General features: G+C 35.7%; 5 protein-coding genes across 6 annotated transcripts in view; 2 read left to right on the forward strand and 3 right to left on the reverse strand.

The window, feature by feature from the left end:
- The first annotated feature begins 208 nt into the window (after nucleotides 1-208).
- LOC110026145 lies at nucleotides 209-7,855 on the forward strand. The gene is made up of 14 exons (XM_020726971.1): nucleotides 209-447; nucleotides 487-1,038; nucleotides 4,506-4,718; nucleotides 4,855-5,059; nucleotides 5,495-5,570; nucleotides 5,650-5,785; nucleotides 5,876-5,980; nucleotides 6,088-6,168; nucleotides 6,334-6,423; nucleotides 6,761-6,826; nucleotides 7,196-7,252; nucleotides 7,316-7,393; nucleotides 7,461-7,508; nucleotides 7,594-7,855. The coding sequence occupies exons 1-14, from the start codon at nucleotides 427-429 to the stop codon at nucleotides 7,663-7,665; spliced, it is 1,800 nt and encodes a 599-aa protein (XP_020582630.1). The 5' UTR covers nucleotides 209-426; the 3' UTR covers nucleotides 7,666-7,855.
- A 973-nt stretch (nucleotides 7,856-8,828) lies between these two features.
- On the forward strand, nucleotides 8,829-11,295 carry LOC110026125 (F-box protein At5g67140). Its single transcript, XM_020726942.1, has 6 exons — nucleotides 8,829-8,836; nucleotides 8,892-9,059; nucleotides 9,150-9,296; nucleotides 9,556-9,691; nucleotides 10,112-10,210; nucleotides 10,951-11,295. The coding sequence occupies exons 1-6, from the start codon at nucleotides 8,829-8,831 to the stop codon at nucleotides 11,149-11,151; spliced, it is 759 nt and encodes a 252-aa protein (XP_020582601.1). The 3' UTR covers nucleotides 11,152-11,295.
- Nucleotides 9,256-17,059, reverse strand: LOC110026135 (protein ALP1-like). Of its 2 annotated transcripts, none has more exons than XM_020726958.1 (2): nucleotides 15,694-17,059; nucleotides 9,256-9,325 (listed from the first exon to the last, which is right to left on the reverse strand). In XM_020726958.1, the coding sequence occupies exon 1, from the start codon at nucleotides 16,993-16,995 to the stop codon at nucleotides 15,715-15,717; it is 1,281 nt and encodes a 426-aa protein (XP_020582617.1). In that variant the 5' UTR covers nucleotides 16,996-17,059; the 3' UTR covers nucleotides 9,256-9,325; nucleotides 15,694-15,714. The 2 variants fall into 2 exon arrangements, with proteins under 2 accessions (XP_020582617.1, XP_020582618.1); XM_020726959.1 differs by lacking the exon at nucleotides 9,256-9,325 and adding an exon at nucleotides 9,338-9,354.
- A 548-nt stretch (nucleotides 17,060-17,607) lies between these two features.
- LOC110026126 (WUSCHEL-related homeobox 4) lies at nucleotides 17,608-18,495 on the reverse strand. Its single transcript, XM_020726943.1, has 3 exons — nucleotides 18,261-18,495; nucleotides 17,852-18,106; nucleotides 17,608-17,766 (listed from the first exon to the last, which is right to left on the reverse strand). Exons 1-3 carry the CDS (start codon nucleotides 18,474-18,476, stop codon nucleotides 17,608-17,610), a joined length of 630 nt encoding a protein of 209 aa, XP_020582602.1. The 5' UTR covers nucleotides 18,477-18,495.
- Nucleotides 18,496-20,519: 2,024 nt separating this feature from the next.
- LOC110026127 (filament-like plant protein 7) overlaps nucleotides 20,520-22,137 on the reverse strand; it is a 20,596-nt gene continuing 18,978 nt past the window's right edge. Inside the window, exon 11 of the mRNA XM_020726944.1 lies at nucleotides 20,520-20,761. The gene's annotated coding sequence lies outside the window, so the exon portion shown is untranslated. The remainder of the gene's footprint in view (nucleotides 20,762-22,137) is intronic.

Genomic DNA, 22,137 nt, shown 5'->3' on the forward strand with positions numbered 1-22,137 from the left:
TATATATATATAACCTATATATATCTAAAAATAAAAATGCGGAACTTATTTGTATCTTCATATAAGTTTATGGAGGGTACAAGTGTATGTACATCTTGGACTCAAAAGTTTTTTCCCCTTATCCGGAAATCCCTTGTCGTTGTCGAGAGAACACGAGGAACAAAGATCCCAATTGACAGCCCTATATGTACATCTTGGACGCAAATTTTTTTCCCCTTATCCGGAAATCCCTTGTCGTTGTCTCATCACCCCCTTTCTCTTCTTCTAGATCTTGTGGCTGGAATTAGGTTCCATGGCCACCACTAAGCTCTCAGCTGCAACACCGCAACCAACTTTAAGAGAGTCTGAAAGAACAACGGGCAATCAACCTAGTGAAAGCGCAGCCAAGGCCTCTTCCCCTGATTCATCGAACAGTTTGCCGGCGCGATGGTCCTGCATGGCGGACGCATCGCTGCTTACGCTGTTGCTCCATCTTCGAATGTTACGTTTGCTGCTTACGCTGTTGCTCCATCTTCGAATGTTACGAGCACGAGAAAAAGTTTCCTTGGCCTATTCCTTCCCAATACCAGCAATTCTTCCACCACCTCTCGCCGCCTTTCTCTAACAGTGCCAATAAGCAAATTAAGCGGCGGAGATGGCGGAGAGAAGGGAAGAAGAGGAGGTAAAGGTGTTGCAAAGAAGCAGAAGAAGGAGGCTAAAAAAGAAGACGTGCGGTCGCCGAGCGAAGCAGTCGATCTAGTTGAGGAGGGTTTGGGCAACAAGCAGGTGTCGCTCAGTCTGGATGACATGAATCCGGTGGGTTTGGGGCGGAGGTCGCGACAGATATTCGATGAGATGTGGAAAAAGTTCTCAGGCCTGGGTCAACTCTCCACAAACTCCGCTGACGAGGGTCTGCTCGACAGCGTGTTGATCCGCGGGCCGATGTGTGAGTTCACTATTCCGGAAGCGCAGGACACCACCGTGCTGGTGGTCGGAGCCACGAGCAGAATCGGAAGGATTCTTGTGCGAAAGCTGATGCTTAGAGGCTATAAAGTTAAGGTAAATTACTATCTAGTTTGACTAGGCAATGCCTTCACTCCTTGTTCCTTTCTTTGTTATTTTCAGCCCTATTTGATAATGGATTAAAGGAATTTCTTCGGATTAATGCCTTCTCGAGTGAAGAGGATGCATTTTCGAGACTTAGGAAGATTCGATAATGGTATAAAACTAAATTGGCATATAATGAAATATTTTTCTTTTTAGATGTAAGTATCAAAGTCATTATTTCAATTCATCAAGTGTTGAACTATAACTGATATGAATCATCTGATAGAAATTTAATTCTTTCAGCTCCTTCATAAAGCATAAGATGATAATTTATAGACGAAAAGATATGGGCCATTTGTAATTAGTTTATTAGTGGGTAAATAATGTGCAATAGAACTATATATTTCTTGTAAATTATTGTGATAATTATCTTAATTATGAGTAGATTATTAAAATGTTATCTTGTTACAAATCTCAAGCATTCATGTTACTACTAAAATTAAGACCATCCAACTTGTCTATTAAAAAGAGTGAATGTTATCGCTTCAACTTAAATGGTTGAATTTGATCCAAAATTTAAAAATATGCAGCAAATTTTATAAAATTCATCAAATCAAAATTTAAAAAATTATGGAAATCTCCTAAGTAAACTTGTATAAATGAAAAAACAATTGAGAAGCAAATGGTTGTGGATGCATGTCAATTGTCACATCTGGTGTTCTAGAAAGAGTATTGAGTTGAGAGAGTTGTTGCAACCGTAGTTATTAAAAAGAGAAAACAGATGGGTTATGGCTTGGTTAAACAATTTGGACATTAAAGAAGAGAAGAGTAGAAAGGTTTTACATATTATGAATGAAAAAGAATAGATAATTAACAAAGAGAGATTAAAAAGAATATATAAGTATTTGTAAAGAAAAAAATAAAAATATCAAAATTGTACCCTAACTCTTTGTAGAGGGCATTTTAAACATAGTCCATAAATAGTGCCATTTCAGTCCCCAAACACTTTTAATATCAAATGAACTAATCTTCATGGAGAATTATTTTAGCTCTTATTGAAAGAGTTTGGGAACTAGTTTGTTAATTTTATAGACTCTGGGACTAAAATGGACCCGTGTAAATATTCATGGGACTATTTTGACCTTTTACTCAGTAAATAATAGTAACAATAAGAGTCCATACCGTGGGTTTGCTCCACTGTAGGCACAATCCTTTCGCCAACTTCACAGATCCTCCAAAGAAATTTTCTCATAATTTTGATTTTGCCATATATCTTGCATCTCAAACTTTTCAATCTAAGCCCAACAATATTCATGTCACAGATTCGAACAAACTTATTACACACTAAATGCAATGCCTGTAATATGTTTGTTTGCAATTCTTTGTAGTGGGTGACATGGGATTGAATCGCAACAAGCACATATTGTTGCGGATAATATATTTTGCCAAACTTGTCGTGGATCAATATCAATCACGTTTTATACCATATTTTTCACCGCCAAAAGTAAAACTTGGTCTATCCTGCTCAAGTATGGTTTGACAATTAGGGAAGCCATGTTTTGGAACTATGGTTATGTCACAATATATGGATGGAGTTTGTAGTCTATATCATGCATTTTATTCCAAAGGTAACATAAGCTATAGCCATAATATTTAAAGCCATTGAGAATAGTGGGCTACTACGTCTGCATACTTGAATGTCATAAGCCAATCGTGTGTGAGACCACTCTAATGGTTCCATATGCCACACTTTTATTAGTATTCATGTTTGATGTATGGAGTGCCGACGTGATTTTTGATAGATATATTAGTTTGGTTTCTCAGGTTGACAACAACAAGCCTTTATCCCACAAAGTGTGGTCGGCTACACATTTCATTTAAATCTACTAGATTAAGATTATTTTTTTAATAATATGCCCAAGTCTTTATAGGTCTAACTTACCTTTCTTAACATAAGTCGAATCTAAAACATCAACTCTTCTTTTAATGTCTCTAATCTTGTTCGCCACTGGATCTGCACCAACCCTATCACAAATATATTCATTACGCATTTTGTCTCTAAGTGTCAAGCCACTCATCCACCTAAGCATTCTCATCTCAGCAACACTTAACTTTATGTTATGCATTTCTTCTCTTTTAAAGGCCAACATTCTACTCTGTAGAGCATGACAGGTCTCACCACCATCTTATAAAATTTTCCTTTCAATATAAGCGGTTCTTTTCTGTCGCACAATAGGCCTGATGCATTTCTTCACTTCAATCAACCAATTTGAATTCTACTAATAACATCCCCATCTATATATATTACCATCACTTTGAAAAATAGAACCAAGATATCTAAAACGTTCACACTTTTTAACGATTTGGTCACTCATAGTTACAACCCTGTCACTAGAGTAACTACTACTAAAATTACAATCCATATATTTAGTTTTAGATCTACTCAAACGAAGGCCTTTAGACTCCAATGTTAACCTCCATAATTTAAGTTTTTCCTGAGCTCTTTCTCTAGTCTTATCCACAAGGATATTATCATCGAAAAACATACACCAAGTTACATCCTCCTGTAAATGTCTGGTAAGAGCATCCATCACTAAAAAAAATAATATGGGCTTATAGCTGATCCCTCTTGTAATCCTACTGAAATGGGAAAATACTTGGTTATTCTGTTCAAAATAAGTTAGGCTGAGTCAATTAAGGGAAATTAGATCACCAAATGACAGATTAGTGTGTAGGATAGTTTTCATATGCTTGACTTGTTTTGTCATTTATTTCAAATGCTTGAATTTTATATATTATTTATTATTCAGATCACTTCATCTCTGGTTTGGGTTTCTGTAAAATGTTATTTGAATCAGCTAGGGTAAGTGGGTAACCGGGTAGGTGTGGTGATTTTTTTTTTTTTTTTTTTTTTTGGGGAAATTTGAGCAAAATTAATCCCAAACGCATGCATACCGCATGTACAAAATCTTGAATCCTAAATTTTATGGTTGAAAGACAAAACTTTTAACCACCAGATCAACGTGGTTTGTATGTTAGGTGAGGCACATATTGCATGTAATTGAATTTTTTCTTAGATTGGGTTGAATGAAAGTATGTGGTATAATTTGGAAGTTGGATGGTGGTTTTAAGTATATTTAAAATACTGAATTGGAATCTAATGCTTTTAATGAGAAAAAAATTTGTGATTGGATAGTACTTCACCTACATTTGCATAAATTTGAAGGAAAAATTACAGCGGCGAGAGAGGCAATGTGTCATGTTAGTTGTTAAATGAATGCAACTTGATTAAATTATCAACATGCTGAACAGTAACATTAGCACCTTAAACTTCAGAAGCTCTTTATTTATTTATTTTTTTCATTTTGAAAACATTTAATTATATGCTGTTACAAACTATTCAGCTTTTGGCTTCTAATGATTTTGTGCCAATTACTTTTAACTTGTGAGATATCTGATAAGTTGAAGTGACAATCCAGGCTTTGGTAAGGAAAGCTGATTCAGAAGTGATAGATATGCTTCCTAGAGCTGTGAACATTGTGGTCGGTGATGTGGGTGAACCTTTAACTTTGAAGACTGCCATAGAAGGATGCAACAAGATCATCTACTGTGCCACTGCTCGCTCTCTTATTACTGCGGACCTCTATAGAGTGGATTATGGAGGAGTATACAACGTCACGAAGGCATTTCAGGTTTGTTTCTTCTAGACCTCTGTTCTTCTTTTACTATAGCTGTTTTTGTGTAGCCTTTTCCTAACTATTTCAGTCTTTGTACCAATATATGCACATAAAATAAAATAAGGTACTAATTGTGGAGCCTACTATTTAGGATTATAACAATAAATTAGCACAATTGAGAGCTGGAAAAAGCAGTAAGAGCAAACTTTTGCTAGCTAAATTTGAATCTTCTGACTCATTAGAGGGGTGGGAAGTTCGCCAAGGAACTTACTTTCAGGATGTTCTTGCTGCCAAATATGACGGAGGAATGGATGCAAAGTTGGAGTTTACTGAAACGGGAGAAGCTGTGTTTTCAGGTAAATGCGCGCATCTTTCTCTTCATTCAGTTCTCATCTCTCAGAGGAACTTATGATAGTTTTACCTGCTATTTCCTTTGGTTGCCGACAAAAAATGAGTCTTGTGCGCTTTACATGATTTCTTAAAGAGCTATTATATCTAGTATCTTGGCAATTTGTGCAACCTTGGATGATGCAACTATTGATGATTAAAATTTTCCTTTTACTGAAAGCGAAGAAATTTTTAAGAAAGGAAGAAGATCTAATTATTTTCATCACATAATTCAGTATCTAATGCGTAAGTTCTTACATTTGTTGTGTGCTAATATCAAACTATGAATTTTCTCTGAAGCCTAAGTTGTAAAATTTAGGAGCAGTTGTATAGACTGTATTCCTCATTTGCAATAATATAATGTATTCCTCAAGTATTTATGCCTTGCTTTTTATTCATTGTAGGATATGTATTTACAAGAGGTGGATATGTTGAGATTTCCAAGAGACTCTCCTTGCCATTAGGCTCAACCCTTGATAGGTATTATTTGGCATGACCGGTAGATGATGTCCTATTTTTTCTAGTTACTCGCAATATAATGTGGGCTCTTAATTTGTAGATATGATGGTCTGCTTCTCTCTGTTGGTGGAAACGGAAGGTCATATATTGTGATTCTAGAGGCTGGCCCATTGGCTGATACCTCTCAAAGCAAATTTTATTTTGCTAGAATGAGCACAAAAGTGGGCTTCTGCAGGGTAGGTAACGCTTAAGTTATTGTATGCCATTTTATCCATCTGATCTTCTTCCTGGAATCATATCAAGAGTTACTGAACTGTCTTTTGCAGGTTAGAATGCCTTTTTCATCTTTTCGCCCTGTTAAACCGGATGATCCTCCACTAGATCCTTTTCTAGTGCATACTTTAACAATTCGATTTGAACCAAGAAGACAGGTTAATCTGTTATTCAAAATTGTGATGTTTTTGGCTCACCCATCTCTCTTTTAATAATTATGGGAGGCTTTTTTTTATTATTATTATTGATGATATTCTGTCTGTAGAGACCTCCCGAAGGACCTACAGGAATGACACAGGATCCTAGGAGCTTCAAGCTCATCCTGGAGTATGTGAAGGCCTTACCCGTATGTTTGAATAACCTGCCTTGTCACCAGCTACTCTGTCATTTTATCCTCATAGATGAATATAATAAGTATATTTTGTTAACATTCATTAAAGTATGCGTTTTTACAATAAGATGTATTTTCTTATCTTAACACCTATGGATATGTGATTTGTTGTTGCTGAAGACTGGCAGAGAAACTGATTTCATCTTAGTCTCATGTACTGGATCTGGGATTGAATCCAGTAGAAGGGATCAGGTGCTTAAAGCCAAGAAGGTAGTTCATTCGTCGCCAAACTGGATATTTGTATGGTTATGAGTGCGTTTGGGGTGGCGGTGCAATGTGATGCCACTCCGCAGGTTTTTTATGTTTGGTAAAACTGAGTTTGTCTTCTTTTTTAAAAAACTGCAACTAAAAGCTGCATTTTGTTACTGGACCTAGCTAAGTGCGGTGACTACTAAAAAACTGTGGTCTGACTTTTGTTTAAAAAAAAATTATAATAGTCGCCGCAGTTTTTTGAACAGCTTCACAGCTGTTTCTTCAAACAACTATAATTGCTCCAAACAGAACTTAGATCAAAATTCCCTCATTGTCCATTTCCTTTTATTGGTAGGCGGGGGAGGATTCACTGAGAAGATCAGGCCTTGGTTACACGATCATTCGGCCCGGTCCACTGCAGGTGCAATCATGCTCCATAATGATCTTATGTTGATGTCATTTAGTGAATGGAAGTGAATATTCCTTTCCAAAATTAGTGTAAAATAATTTGCTCTAAGTTCGTCTTTTTTTTCAAATTTATATACATTTATAACAGATGTACATCTTTGCATGACGTAATATGCATTAGCAATAACTACTTCATTGTAGCAATTTCAAGCTTAACTCACATAAAAAAAAACAAATATCTTATTTTATAGGGTAGAAAAAAAGTACTGTTTTCTTAAGATCATTTTTAATATTGCTGTTAATTGTAGGATCTGAATGTGGACTTGCCTGGATGAATTTACTATAACATATATATGGAAGACTGATTTTAATATTGCTGTAGGAAGAGCCAGGCGGTCAAAGAGCATTGATATTTGATCAAGGAAACAGGATCTCGCAGGTATGGCCCAGCGAGCATTTCATTTCAAGGTAAAGACACTCGATTACCATACTTTTTATGCAGGGCATTAGCTGCGCAGATGTAGCTGATATATGTGTAAAGGCATTGCATGATCCCACAGCAAGAAATAAGAGCTTTGATGTATGTTGATTATAGTTCATTCTCATCTCTCTCTCTCTCTCTCTCTCTCTAACTTGATTGAACACAGGTGTGCTATGAATATGTTGGAGAGCAGGGCAACGAGCTTTATGAGTTGGTAATGAATCATGTTTCCAAATTATAGTGGATTGAATCAGTTTGTGCTTCTGCAAAGTATGTAATTGGATCACCCATTTGTGCAGGTGGCGCATTTGCCTGACAAAGCAAACAACTATCTCACACCAGCTCTTGCGGTTCTGGAGAAGAACACCTGACGGGGGAAGAAATTTATTTAGTGAGATTTGTGATAGATATCATTAATTACGTTTTCAAAGTGTATAGGCCTGGATTTTGTTCTACATTCACCAACTCCCGTTTTAGCTTGCTTTATAGCGGCGATGATGAAAATTTATTGGAGAATTTTAATGGCGGTATGTATGTAAGGTATTATGATAAATGCTAGTGATTCATCTTTGGATATACCAACTCCCGTTTTAGCTTGCTTTATAACGGCGATGATGAAAATTTATTGTAGAATTTTAATGGCGGTATGTATGTAATGTATTATGATAAATGCTAGTGATTCATCTTTGGATATGTATGAACATTTTTGATATTGTAAGTGAATTTATTGACATGTAAATGCATTATTAATTATTTTTATACCGTGAATTATCATATGGTGGTGTTGATATATTTGGGCATAGAACGTGAGCATTATAAGAACTTGTTGCATTTGTCTCTTGCCTCGTCAATGAAAGAAGTGCCGTCTAAGTTCCAACAACTCTTGATGATGAGAAGATGACACACTACACCAAATCAGCGATCCTTTTTTAATTTTTTAAGTCGTACTTCTCTTTGGACAAAAAAAAAAAAAAAAAAGAAAAGAAGGTTGTTCTCTTAACTTTTTTCCTTGTTATATAGGCTTAATAAGGAGAAAAATAAAATGGGAGCCTTAATTGGTGAGACAATTTTTATTTATATATTTCATTTATCTTAAAAATTTTTTTTTTTTTTTTTTTTTTTTTTTTTTTGTTGAAAATAATGGCATAAATATCTTACCAATCACTTCGATCCGCTAATCCAAGAGCTAGTTTGAAAGAATTTTATCGCAGTAGTTTTGACTTTTTGCTGATTTAAAAAAATATATATTATAAGCATATTTGATTTGAGATAAAGTAAGAAAAATGCTTTTAAACACTGCAAAAATTGAGTAAACAAACGCATCATATCATCACATAATAATCTACACAAAGCATAGATTTACTTCAATTTATCATTAATTGCATGTAATTGTCTATACATGCTTAAAAATCATACTTTTGTTCATATTCAGTATACATTAACACAAGGGGAAAAAAAAGGAAAATCTTATTTCTTTTCTTGGAATAATCTTATTGCTTCTTCTCAGCCTTCTTTATATATTTCCTGTTTTGTGATGGCGGAGTAATGAAAGGCAACCTTCTTCGGCTTCCTCTCTATTCAAATTGAACAACTTTAGAAAGAGTGGAAGAGAGAGAGAGAGAGAGCAGCGAAATGATCAGCGTGAAGGCGGAGGTGGAGCCGGAGATGGAGCGGCTTCCGGTGTGGAGACGGAGATGGAGCGGCTTCCGGTGGACCTCCTCGCCCACATCTTCTCCCTCATCTCATCCTTCACAGATTTGGGGCAGTAAGTATTGCACAAGGGAAAATAAAAATCCCTCTTCTACTTGTTTGACTTCAAGAGAAATTTTCTCTGAGGGTTGGGTTTATCGTGCAGTGCAAGCGGGGTTTGCCGGAAATGGAAGGCGGGTGTGGAGCAGTCGTTTGCGAGGAAGGAGAGGCTCAGCTTCGCCGGCTGCAAGGTAGACGATAGCTCCGCCGCCCGGCTCGTCCAAGCTTCTTATAACCTCAGGGAGCTCGACATGTACTTCTTCTTCCTCCTCCTTTATTACACTGCTCCAGAGATAATAATATGATAGAACCTAAACAATAAATCATGCAACATAAACATTTGATCAGCCCAACCAATGAAAACTCTTCCAGTAAAAGTGGAGTTCAAATAATCTATTATGGGTCAATTCGCCATTCTTACACACACACCGCACAATTCTTATAAATTTGCATTACTGACCCTGGTTTTGGAATCAATTTAGTGACTTTATTCTTGTATCTGTGTTTTGAAGCTCTCGGAGTTGCTGGGGTTGCCAGATAACTGATGAAGGACTGTACATGATATCTTCTGCTAAGTGTATCAACAATTTGATGTCCATTTCTCTGTGGGGCATGGTCGGAATCACTGATAATGGTGTTGTTCAGTTGGTAATATAAGATTTTCTGGTTTTTCATATTGTTTACTTCGGTAGATTTATAAAGCTTTATCCACTAAAAATTATTGCAACAATTTAAACAGTAAGAATTAATGCGAGGAAATTGAACTTCAAAAATAACCAAAATAGCTTCTGCAATGTAGTGCTAAGGATGCAACATCCTGGATGGTTGCATTAATCCCTTGCTAAACCCTACATTTGTGGGGGCTTTATGCACCAGCTCTCCCATTCTATTCCTTTTGTTTGTAGTTTTTCTATAATAAGATGCCAGGCAATCAGGAATTGAAATTATAGATGATACTTGTTGATTTTGATCAATATGGTTTCATGCAGTAGGCTATCTTAATTTGTAGAATTTGCGAAAATGCCTATTATTACATTTCTGCATTGTGCTTATTTGGGTTCATTACAGGTCTCAAAGGCTACATCATTGCAGCATCTGAACATTGGTGGCACATTTATAACAGATGAATCTTTATTTGCAATAGCCAATAGCTGCCCTCACTTGAAGGTAAATGACTTATAGCTTTCCTTATTCATGCTATATATCCTCAAGATGATTTTATACTCTATAAAGTATATTCTACAATTAATTTTAAGAGGAGTTTTGGTCATATGAATTGAAAGCAGTTATGGAGGATGTAGTTTTTTAATTTGCAACTATAGTCAATATGGGCTCCCATTTAGAGTTAACACAACCTATATTGTGATCCATGAAGTTTTTCATTTGATTGAGTACTTGCTGGAAGTTATCCACAAAATTAGGTGATTTAACACAGATGTACTTGAAATCTGATTAGCAGATAATTAGGGTTTCATTATTGAGTTTTCAGTTTAAAATTAATTATTAATTCCCACCAGATTCCTCCCCCACCCTTATTAACACCCTGCTAACACATTTGAGTATGGTTAGCTGCTGTATTTGACCATCCCCTTATTATTTTGGGGTTCATTTACATACACACCATGCAATTCTAATGTATTTACATATCTAATATCTACACATTCATCTTTACATTCATAACGCTCAAATCATTAACATCATATTAAGAATACCACCATCACTATCTTTTAAAAAGTGAAATATAGCTTTACATGCATAGGTTTATGACATCAAGGTGTTTTAAGTGTAAAATTAAACTTTGGGTGTTTGATATGCAAATACATAAGAAATGTGTAGTATGTATTCATCAAATCTATCTTTAACTACCAACTGACAATTTATTGGCACTGTCAATATGAACTGTGCAGTCAATTGTACTATGGAGTTGCCGCCATGTTACCGAGAACGGCCTCTTTGCGCTTGTATACAAATGCTGCAAACTCGAGTCAATCAATGTATGGGGGATGAGGGTACCGGTCGACTGCTTTGTTGGCCTCCTTTCCATCAGCCCTGCTCTGCAGATTAAACCTTTATACCTGCCTGCTGCTGATGCACTACCAGTATCCTAAGCTTCTCTAAGCTTTAATATCATATGTATGTTGTATTGTCAATGTTAGTTTGAATTCATTTGGATGTTGCATGTTTGTAAATAAATGTTTTTATTGATTGGATGTTGAATATTTGTATATATATGTTTTTGTTGATTGGGATCACTGCTATTATTCCTAGGAAGATTTACTTACACACCACTTAATTCTTTTGTATTTATATATCTATAACACCTAAGCTCTAAATTTTACATATATTTCACCTTACCTATACATTAAAATGTGTATTTCACTTTTTTAAAGTAAAAGGTGATATCTTTGATGTGACATTAAAGATTTGGGTGGTATAAATATAAAAAAAAAAACTAAAATTTATCCATTAGATATGTAAATACCTAAGAATTAAGTGGGGTATGTATGTAAATGCCCATCATTCTTATTTGTGCCAATAGATTGGTCATCATCATCAGGCAACATTTTGTTCACACTGCGCATGTAAAACAAATGTCAACTTGAAATCTGGCCTGAAGGTCAATTTTTCTGAAATTTATTAATTTTGTGGACTATTTTTTATGACCCCGGACAACATTAAAATAATTTTAGATTGCAACAAAAAAATTCCGTTATTGAGGCTGATAAGTTACGATTGAACCATGTTATGTCATTATTTTATAGATGGTTTTTGAACAATTATGAAGCCAACTTTTGATGTGCTCAAGTAATCCTGTTTTAATTAGCATTTCTCTACGCTAAGGAATTGGCGACCGTTTTACTATTGCTATTATTTGAGTTCTCATAAGTTTTTGAAGGGTCCTGTGATTCTAAAGCTCTGGTTTTATAAAAATGTTTTTTCTTTTTTTTTTTTTCAAATGAGCTGCTTATTTAAATATCGATAATCATATTATGAATATTAATTTAAACGAATCAAATTTGAATACTATCATAAAAGAAAAAGCTTGAGTCAAAATCAAGACAAGCTCAAACATAATTTTGGTAAATAAGTTCAAGCTTGACAAACCTCCTGCTCAGCTTGACTCAGTTTGTAAGCAGCACCATGCATAGGTCTGTTAGTCTTCTTTAAAAAACACTGATAGTTCAAACCCCTCTCAAACATATACACATGAGTTAAAAGAATATAACAATTAAATCTATATACAGAATGTAAATGTGCACTAGGTGACAAGATATATAAAAAGCAAATAACAATACAAATGTGTTTTAAGGGTTTAACTACAAAGTTACCCTAAAACATATTAGCAAATACACACTTGTGATGTCACATTTGTAAACTATGGTGTATGTTAAATAATAAAGCAATTTAGTGAGTGAATTCTAACCTCAAATCTAAATGAGTTACTCAACTACTAAAGTAATTAATTCACAACAACAAAAAACAGCACAAGTATCTAAAATATAGATCCATGTCTTATGTGAGAGTAATTAGCTTTTAACAAGAATAATTAACTTTAAGCATTATATAAATTATACGCTGAAACAAATGACAAGAATACGAATTCCAACTTTCAACAAAATAACATTCAAGAATTCAGGAGTAAAATAATTTTTGCAACCAAAACAAATATAAATTACAAAAATTTAGAAAATAAGAATTTAGATTTGACATCCATGCCTAATAACCTCTCGGCACATATCATGATTCCAATACACCAGTTTGAAAATCACAAATCAAAATTCCTTTACTCCTCGAAAAGATAGAGAAACATTTATAGCCAATATACATCTTCTCCAAACAAATGCAACCCAATAGATTACCCCAATGATGCGGTATCTATAGACATAGTAAATCTTGAAATAATCCATGAAAGCTATAAAAATTCCGAAAAAACTCCCCCAAAATGACTCTTAAAACACCATCTAACGGCTTTTCAAATCAGTTGTTATTATGGTATAATTAACATAAATAAGCATATGAAACAAATTTATTCAATATAATGAAACATATGGAATCAAATAAACTTCTTAACACATAAAAATGATCAACATCAGGATGATGACCTACTGAGGCATCAACTCGCCTAAACAATAACAATTAAAATAATTATTCCATACAAATAAATATGAAATCTAAGTCTGACATAAGCAGGCAGATCTTCAACTTAGCCCGAGCAATTCCATCTGCAACTTGATTCACATGGGCATCAAATATCATAGAATACGCATGTCTTTGTTATTCATTAATTGACAATTTATTAAGTGCAACTAGTAAATTTTGTCAGAATTTGAATAAAATTAAAAGAAAACTTTAGCACACAATCTATAGTTAAAATCACCACACTAAACAATAAACTGTAACATCCAACCTATCAAACACCAAAAAAATATTAAACTAGACAATAAAATGCAGAATACAAGTAGTAAAACAGATCACAATGCATATGAGAGTTATTCCATACCAAAATTTATTTATTCCCTTTAGAAAAAAATATTCACTATTCTGCTTAAAGCTTACAACAAAAAATGAAGCTTTGAGCTGAAAAAATAATAAACAGAGATAAAAAATAAATTAGCATCCTACAATTATAATTCATGCCTGAGCATCTCCAGAACCAAGCTTCCTTGCAACCAGTGAAGGTCTAATTTTCTTCTTTGTTGCAGTTCTCAAGAATTTGTATATTGTCAGAAACACTGAGCAATTTTAATGATTTAATTCATTTTTAATAGCCATGAGATCTCATAAGGTGATTCTACCGCATGCTGCTACTTAGCTCTACTCCTATTTAGCTCTACTCACAGGAGAACTTTTGCAGGGGGTCTTTTTAGTCTTAGAATCTATAAAAGTATTAATTTGATCCTGGGACCTTTTTAATATGGGCTGAAATAATCCTCATAGAGGACTTTTTTAACCCCAATTTAAAGAGTCCGTGTCTAATTTATAGAATTTGAGACTAGAATGACCTCATGTAAATATTCACAGGAGTCTTATGATATCCTTGAGGGATTTCATCTGATTGCTCAAGAGTACAATTTAAGCAAGTAAGGGGAAGAATTTAAGAATTTCCGGAGAGACTGTCGCCTTGTAATATGTGTGAACTACAATTCTACAAAAACTCAATCACCACCTAAACATATTATTGACTATCTTAAACAAATTATGACTATTGAAGTTGATAAATCTATTAAAGAATTTGATAACTTGACACTTGATGAATTACCTAAAAAGAATATCGCTATAGATCAATTTGACATTAATTTCCTTTTTAGTTCGTTTTTTAAATTTACAAATCTATAAAAAGAAACTCAGGAAAAAAAATTTTGTGTCAACAAATCAAAAGACTTATTCTTAATGATTGCTTTAAAAAAATGTGAAATCCAAATACTCATTTATCTTATCGAAATGAAAAGCATACAATCCATCATGACTAACATTTAAATCATTTAGGTAGTTTTCTTTAAAAGGTTATCCGTCCATATGACAGAAAAATATTATCTGTACAATTGGTTTATTTTAAAAAGAGAAGTTTATGAAACAACCTAGTAAATATAAATTTTAACTTTCATTCATCATCTAGTCCTTTAATGATTAACTACAGCGTAGTCATTACTGAGACTATTAGCATTTTTTTAGCTATATCATTACATATGTGACACCATATTATATCATCTATTTCTCATTTATATGATCTGCATGAAAGTATTTAGTAAGTCAATTAGCATAAGAAAAATGATAAACAATAACAAAATTAACAGGTGCAACAAGTAGGGCATTGCAAATAGTATTCGTTGGCATGAAGAAATTGAAGGAGAGTACTAATAAAACCAAGCTAGCACACATATAACAATATAGTGGTGCATTTGCATACATAGCACATAATTCTTATGTATTTACATATGTCAAATCCAACTGAACTTTCATATTTACACACATAGCACTCAAATCTTTAATATCAAATAAAAGATAGCCCTGCTACCACTTTTTAAAAGTGAAATAGACCATGTCATGCAAAGATTTAAAGCACCAAAGTGCTATGTGTGTAAATATGAAATTTTTGGTGTGAGATTTATAAATACATAAGAATTGTGGGCTAGGTATGCAAATTTTCCAACAATATATTATCACTTATTACAGCAGACTTCAAAGTAAAAAATTTACAAAGCTCATTTAAATGACAAACAATTCCACCAAATGAAGGGGTCAAACTAATAACTTCTCCCTATTTCTCCCACAACACCATATATATTGTTGGTGGAGGTGGGTTACTGCAGCAGCAAACTGTTTAATTCATGAATATGTTTTATATCTTCTTATACATATTAATCAGCTTTGTAAGACACCTTAGAACTTAAGAGCGAAAACTTGAGCATGGTCCATGCGATTGAAATGATAGTAAAAACAACACAGCCAATTGAAAACATGCAACCTCTTCAAATATGTTAGATCTACATAGTTACCGTTGAGAGTAAATAAAACAAACTATAGTTTTCTGAGGTAAAAAGAAATCCTCAATTCAAATCGTGTTACTTCAGCCGGAAAGCATACAAACAACCAATTTCAATGAAGCCAAGAGAATTTAGAATTAGAGAAGAGTAGAATCAAGCAATCACCAGTTGTACTGAAGCACAAATTTACAGTGTCCCGCATTCCCTTGCTTTCACCGCCAGAGTACTCCTAATCAAGATAGCCTTCTTGTCAGAAGAATGCTTCTCCTCATTTCTATACTCCTCAGAACTCAACAAGTACTCTTCGCCAACATCCGCCAGGGCCGAATCGTCGTCCTTCATCAACAAAATATTATGAAGTATAGAACAAGTTCCAATAAATGCTGCAGACACCTTAGTACTCTCCTCCTCCAGCCGGCTCAAAACTCTCCAATTATGGAGGCTGTAGATTGCTCTCCTCGCCGGCCAGCACATCACACGAAGTGCCAAATTGAAGTCCTCTTCACAAGACCCCGGCACTGGCTTAGCAAAGGGAACCATCAGCCAAGGATAAAGCTGTTGACTCTCATCTCCAACCAGGTACTGCTCCGGCCCCAAGAGCCGCCCCTCCATGGCATCTTTATACAAGGAGGACTGCTTGAGAACCTCAAAGCCCGACCGTTCACCGTGAAACACCGCAGCAAAGCTTAAGATCCTTGAGGAGACGTCCGCAACGAGAAAGGCAGTGGCAGGGCCGCGGTGAAGACGGAAGCGGGCGGATGCCATGGCGCCACAGCAGCCTGGAAGGCCCGCGAGGGAGGCAAAACCATCGGAGACTGGGGTGAGCAATTCAGGAGAGGAGGGAAATGCTAGCCAGAAGCGGAAGTTGGTGCAGAGAACTCGGCAGAGGTGCCCGGTGCAGAAGCGAGCGGCGGACTCGGAGACGGAGTAGCGGGAGGCAAGGTCAGCATAGTCAGCGCCAGTAGCTAGGCGGGCGAGGGCAAGTGCGAGGCGGGTGGTGGTCGGGAGTCGGAACGGGGAGCCGCTGGGGTCGCGGGAGTCGATGAGGGGATCAAGCAGACTAGCAAGCCACTCAAAGGTGGCGGACCGCATCCCGAAGTGGATTTTGAAGTGATCGGGATTGGGATGAGGAACGAGGGCGCTGCAGGGGGTCGTTTCTTCGATGTGTCGATGATTATTGTCATCTCCTTCTTCCTCTTCTTCTTCCTCTTCTTCTTTCTCCTCTTCATTCACCTCATCCTCTATTTCCGATTCATCCATCTCGCGACGGCGCTTACGGTTGAGCGGAAGGTGGGAGGTGGTTGCGGTTAGGTGGGTGGAAGAGAGGAGATGAAGCATGGTAGTGAGGGTTTGGGAAATAGGAGAGGGGAGTATGAGGTTAGGGTTGGATTGGAAGATTAGGAGGAGGAGGAGCAGCGCTTGAGAGACGAGGGAGGAGACCAGGGCGGCGAGAGGCCGGGTCTCCATGGCTCGCCTCTCTGTGCTTACAATACACCCACTTTGATCCAACTCCTGCTTCAACTGGATCTCTGTTGTTAAATCGGACCGGTCTGACCGGTTCACCCGGTTCAGCCAGAACCAAAATAAAAAATAAAAAAAGGAAGTTTTTTTGTCAATTAATTGTACATGTATAATATGCAAATCAAATGATAAGTAGCCGCAGGAGAATATAAAGATCGGAATCAAGATCATAATTTAATAATACAATTTAATGGCAAATCATCATATCAGAGAGTTTTGATCCTAACTGTTATTTTTGTAGAGTTGTCGGGCCAACACACATAGACATGAGACTCGAGTAACATGCTTACTAGTCTCAAATTATTTTGAGTGTGAATATAATAATACATTTAAAATATTATTTGCATTTTACAAGCTACAATTAATCATAAAATAAATTTCTTTTGCAGTGTTGTGATTGTCTATGATGGAGCTGAACAACAATTGATAGATTGCTTATGTAAAATATAACATAGTTTATTATAAAATAAACCTGAAACGCAACATAATCTCATAAACAAACAAATTAAAGACTACATCACATATGTGCATAATTCATATATATATATATATATATAACTAAACATTCTCATTAATCTTCTCCGGGTGCAAAGGGAAGAGCTCAAGTGTTAGTAGTCTGTCATCACCACCACCATCAAACTCACTAATCTGATTCAGATCTACTCCCCTGCTCCTCCTGCTTCTCTTATCTTTACTCTCCTTCTTCTCTTCAGCTTCCTGCAACAGTAAACAAACTTATCTAATATTATTAATTAGGACATGATTTATAGTGAGGAAATTATGCATATTGATTAATTTATGCCTTGGTGTCGGAGCAAATTGGGGAGGATGGGCTGAGGTGAGCGTTGCGCTTCTGCTTCTGCCTTTCTCTGGCCTTATGGTTCTGGAACCAGTAGAACACATTCTTCCCTTCAATTCTTCCATGGTTCATCAGCTCTGCAGTTATCTTCTCGATCTGTTGCGCGTTCGGAGTTCTCATACCACTTTTGTACAGTGACTCCAGTTTCCTTATCTGCTTTTCTGTTGGGTTCCATCTTGTTCCCGCTCCTCCTCCTCCCTGCTTCCATAACAAACACCAATTACACGCATTTATAGTTTCAGAGAGAGAGAGAGAGAGAGTAGTTAGCTGATGAGAAGATGGAAAAGTAATGTATAATATCATGATATGGAGAATTGGTGCTTGCATTATAATATAGAGAAAGAGGGAGTACAAGATGAGAAGGCGCATGTGGAAGCGGCAGGTGTGTGCATGAAGTTTTGGAGAAACTGAAGCTCTTGAGTTGCTGAGAAGTGGCAGTGGATACTGCTGCGGCTGCGAGCGGCCGGAGACGCTTGAATCCAGGAGTCAAGAAGGAAGAAGAAGAGGAGGAGGAACAAACTGAGGTTTTTTTATTCAAAAAGGCTATTTCCAACTGCTGAAGCTTCATGGGATAGTTACCACCAATTAATTACTGATCAGAAGAAGCCAAAGTGAGTGAGTTCTTGCTTTCTTTAAATAGAAAGTCATGACTAAGTAACGCTTGGTTTTGAAAAGAGATGGTGGTGGGGATTGGGGGGAGGAGAAGCATGCAAGCAAAGTGAAAAAGAGGAGAAGACCAAATGATGAGAAGAGGTTGACATTTTTATCTTTTTTTTTTGAGTTTTTTGTTTTTGTTTCAGTTGAAAAGTATTTGATGTCTTTCATTTTAGGCCGTCAAATCTGCCGGCTGTGTGTGACTGGGTTTCATCATAACTGTTTTCTTACTTTTGGAAGCCATTGATGGAATGAAGAGATTCTTTCAATCCCCAAAAGAGGGAGGAAATATGAAGCCGAAAGAAGTGGGGGAGAATTTGCTCGAGTCAGAATACATTTTTAATTTTCAATGTAGCTTTCTAAGAAATTGATTTCTTCACCACGAATTTACAATCAACTTTTTAAAAAGACTTGACCACTCCAAACATATCCTAAATCTAAATCATTACTTCATTCATAAAATTCAAATGCATTTAATATTTTCAATTCTGTTTAAGATCACATCTGTTGATGAATAATACTGTATGAATAAAACAATGTCATTTTACTTGGATTTTTGCTACTTTATAGAAAGAAATTTCTTTTTTACTCCAAAAACAAACGTCTCTATTAAAGAAATATTGAGGTTCAAACCCTACAGAATTCTATAATCTTGCCATTCAATTTTTCATTGAAATTTTAAGGGAAAACCTTAATATTCCTCCAAATTTTATTGCCATTCAAGAATGATAATTCAAATTATTTGTCTCTAAAAAGGCAATAAAAAAATGGGCTTTTTTGGATCAATTCACAATTAATGGACATTTTAAAGATCACATGATTCGGATCCCATCATCATCCCCAATCCATATCTCAACAGAAGCGTTAAAATTACCCATCAACTGACCTGAAGGAAGCTTCACCCGCCGGATTAACCTGTTTGATTAACCCGACGGATTGACTTACAGATTCATTTGCTTATTTAGCTTCCCTACTAATTGTATCACTTTCCCTTGAGTTAAGGCATTCCTTAGGCCTTGGTTATAGAATTGAATATGACTAATTGTGCGAGTACCTCACAATCTTCTCAGTGATGCACCGTCTTGTACTATATGACTCATATATATATTATATATATATATATATATATTTTTTCTGTATGTATGAGTGGGAAGGAAAGTGAAAGTGGGGATTTCAGAAGAAAAATATCTAAAGAGAACTCTCTGTAGATCTCTCTCTCCCCCTCTCGCTCTTGTTTAGAGGATCATTAGAGATACAAAAATTCATGACTGGACGGGACACATTCATTATCTTCTTTCACCCTCCTTATACAGATCTCTCCGTGGTTGTAGAACTCACAAACGACACCGGATCTTACATCGTAAAAATATTCAATAATATAGTATACGTATGCAAACCAATGAGCTCCAGTACTAATGCATGTAGAGTACACAGCAAATCATTTGTTATAGAAAACAGATTTTGATCGTCTTCTTTTTTTGAATATTCATGTATACACTGTTGATGCAGTCCCCCATGCAAAAATTTTCTCAAAAATGCTGAGGCATGAAGTTCCAAGTGTTCGCGTGGTTGCATCATTAAAAGGGATTAGAAGGCATCGATTAGGATTAGGAGCAGAAGGGCAGCAGCTGCGCTCGCAATGATAGGAAGATGACTTCCATGCATGGAAGCCATTCATTTCCCCCCACCTTCTGATGTCGTCACCCTCCACTTTCATTAATTCCAAAAGCAGGCCCTAAGCCCTCTCTCTCTCTCTCTCTCTCTCTCTCTTCATGAGAAGCAGCTGCTGCAGCTAATGAGTTTCAGACAGAGGAAATTGATGACTACAATGGTATAAAGAAAGAAAGAAAGCACTCATAAAAGAAGAAAAGAAAAGCAGCACACTGCATAGATCAAACACAGCATATTTATTATAATGTGGAGAGACTTTTCTTGAATTATTTGTCTGAGTATCCACTGCCAAGTGGGAAAACTAAATTATACCAAACAAGCCCAAACTGATCTTATTCATATTCTTCAACAAAGAAGATTGAATTGTACACACTTCTCCTATTACCACTATCGATTTTCTTACAGGAATGTTCAGTAGTAAGAATATAAGGTTATGTTTATCTCCTTCTGTTAAATCGGTAATTAGTAGACAGTGGAAAAAACTTGGACTTTGCAGCTTATCTCCTTCCTCTGTCTAGCTCAATAATTCTGCACAGAAATGTATTCATATTAATATAAATACACATTATCTTTAGCTTGCTAAAACTTGAAAGTAAATATATCTACAAATCCGGGAAACAAAAATTTAAATCAGGCAGCATCATAAGCTTGTTATGATGGAATTGGTCAAATATATGTCAAGTAGTAACACTGCGATTAGGCCCCTAGATAAGATATAGTAATCTCCGATCTGTAATTTTATTGACTTTATTGTGAACCTATAGCACATTGAGAGGTACAATTATTGTAACTTTAAATGAGTTATATTACGCGCATGAAATTAGAAGAGTTGCTTCTACGTACATATCATTTGGAACCATGTTGGAAATTCTGTTTTGACCTTCCTGTCAGAGAGTCATTTTCCATGTCCAAGATGTCGATAAATAACCTGCTCATAATATTGCTATTTGCATTTTTGAATTTGCCAGTATATAACTAATATTCTCAATAATAAATGACAATATATATTAACTTTGGGACCGTGAAACTTACGTATAAATGGCTCGAATTCGTTACAGTTTATCATAACGTACAATACAACTGACTGAATCTCTTTATTGCTTATATGTCGTGTACCAAGCATCCCAGATGTCTCACTTGATATTTGATATACGGATAAATCTGACTGTGAAGACATGTTACCTAAAATATGACTTCTTTGATGACCTTGATCAAAATAATATGAGCAAAAAATTTTCATCTCCTCCGCAGATATGCTTAACAGATCGATCCCGCATAATGTGATTTATTCTTAATTGTATTTTTATTTTATTTAAAAATTTGCAGCACATATATTTTATATTGAATATCGTGGTCATTTAGTGTGAAATAAAATACTACTTCTAATGTATGCATCAAGAAAACATACCTCTCGAAGCGATATATTCATCTGTAGTGCACTGAACCCCCAGTATAACCTCATAACATAAATGTATAGGCAAATGCTCCACAGAGTTGAAGAAACCAAGAGAAAATATCCTCTCAAGCTTAAAAAATAATAGGGAAAAACTCGCATTGAGATGTCTGAATGAGTTAGCATTTAGTGTCCCCGACACAACTCTTTGACGAATATGTTGACTTCGATCAAGGGATCAAGCACTAGCTTTGACAACCCATGAAATGCAATGCGTAATAAGCACTGCAGAAATATATGACAGTCTTAACTCTTCATGCCAAATACCTTATCCGTTTCCAAGTCAAAACAACGACTCAAATTTGAGATAGCCCTGGGAAACTTCAGAGAATACACCCACTCATAAATTATCCTACGTTGATCTGGTGTAAAATAGTATGCAACTTTTGGCTTTATTAATTTACCTCTATTTGTCTCCTAAAGTTTTAAGGTCATCATCTTGCAACACTCT

The sequence above is a fragment of the Phalaenopsis equestris genome, unplaced genomic scaffold (genome assembly GCF_001263595.1).
Source record: "Phalaenopsis equestris unplaced genomic scaffold, ASM126359v1 Scaffold000352, whole genome shotgun sequence".
NCBI classification, from domain to species: domain Eukaryota; kingdom Viridiplantae; phylum Streptophyta; class Magnoliopsida; order Asparagales; family Orchidaceae; genus Phalaenopsis; species Phalaenopsis equestris.

Excerpts from the sequence above, each read along its gene's own strand:
- LOC110026145 (XM_020726971.1), top strand. The coding sequence starts at position 427 with ATGGTCCTGCATGGCGGACGC. Across the intron at positions 1,039-4,505 it reads TTAGAGGCTATAAAGTTAAG|GCTTTGGTAAGGAAAGCTGA; the intron begins GTAAATTACTAT and ends GTGACAATCCAG. Across the intron at positions 5,981-6,087 it reads GATTTGAACCAAGAAGACAG|AGACCTCCCGAAGGACCTAC; the intron begins GTTAATCTGTTA and ends TTCTGTCTGTAG.
- LOC110026125 (XM_020726942.1), top strand. Across the intron at positions 9,060-9,149 it reads TCCTTCACAGATTTGGGGCA|TGCAAGCGGGGTTTGCCGGA; the intron begins GTAAGTATTGCA and ends TTTATCGTGCAG. Across the intron at positions 10,211-10,950 it reads ATAGCTGCCCTCACTTGAAG|TCAATTGTACTATGGAGTTG; the intron begins GTAAATGACTTA and ends TGAACTGTGCAG.
- LOC110026135 (XM_020726958.1), bottom strand. The coding sequence starts at position 16,995 with ATGGAGACCCGGCCTCTCGCCGCCCTGGTCTCCTCCCTCGTCTCTCAA.
- LOC110026126 (XM_020726943.1), bottom strand. The coding sequence starts at position 18,476 with ATGAAGCTTCAGCAGTTGGAAATAGCCTTTTTGAATAAAAAAACCTCA. Across the intron at positions 18,107-18,260 it reads CACATGCGCCTTCTCATCTT|GGAGGAGGAGGAGCGGGAAC; the intron begins GTACTCCCTCTT and ends TTATGGAAGCAG. Across the intron at positions 17,767-17,851 it reads CAATTTGCTCCGACACCAAG|GAAGCTGAAGAGAAGAAGGA; the intron begins GCATAAATTAAT and ends TTACTGTTGCAG.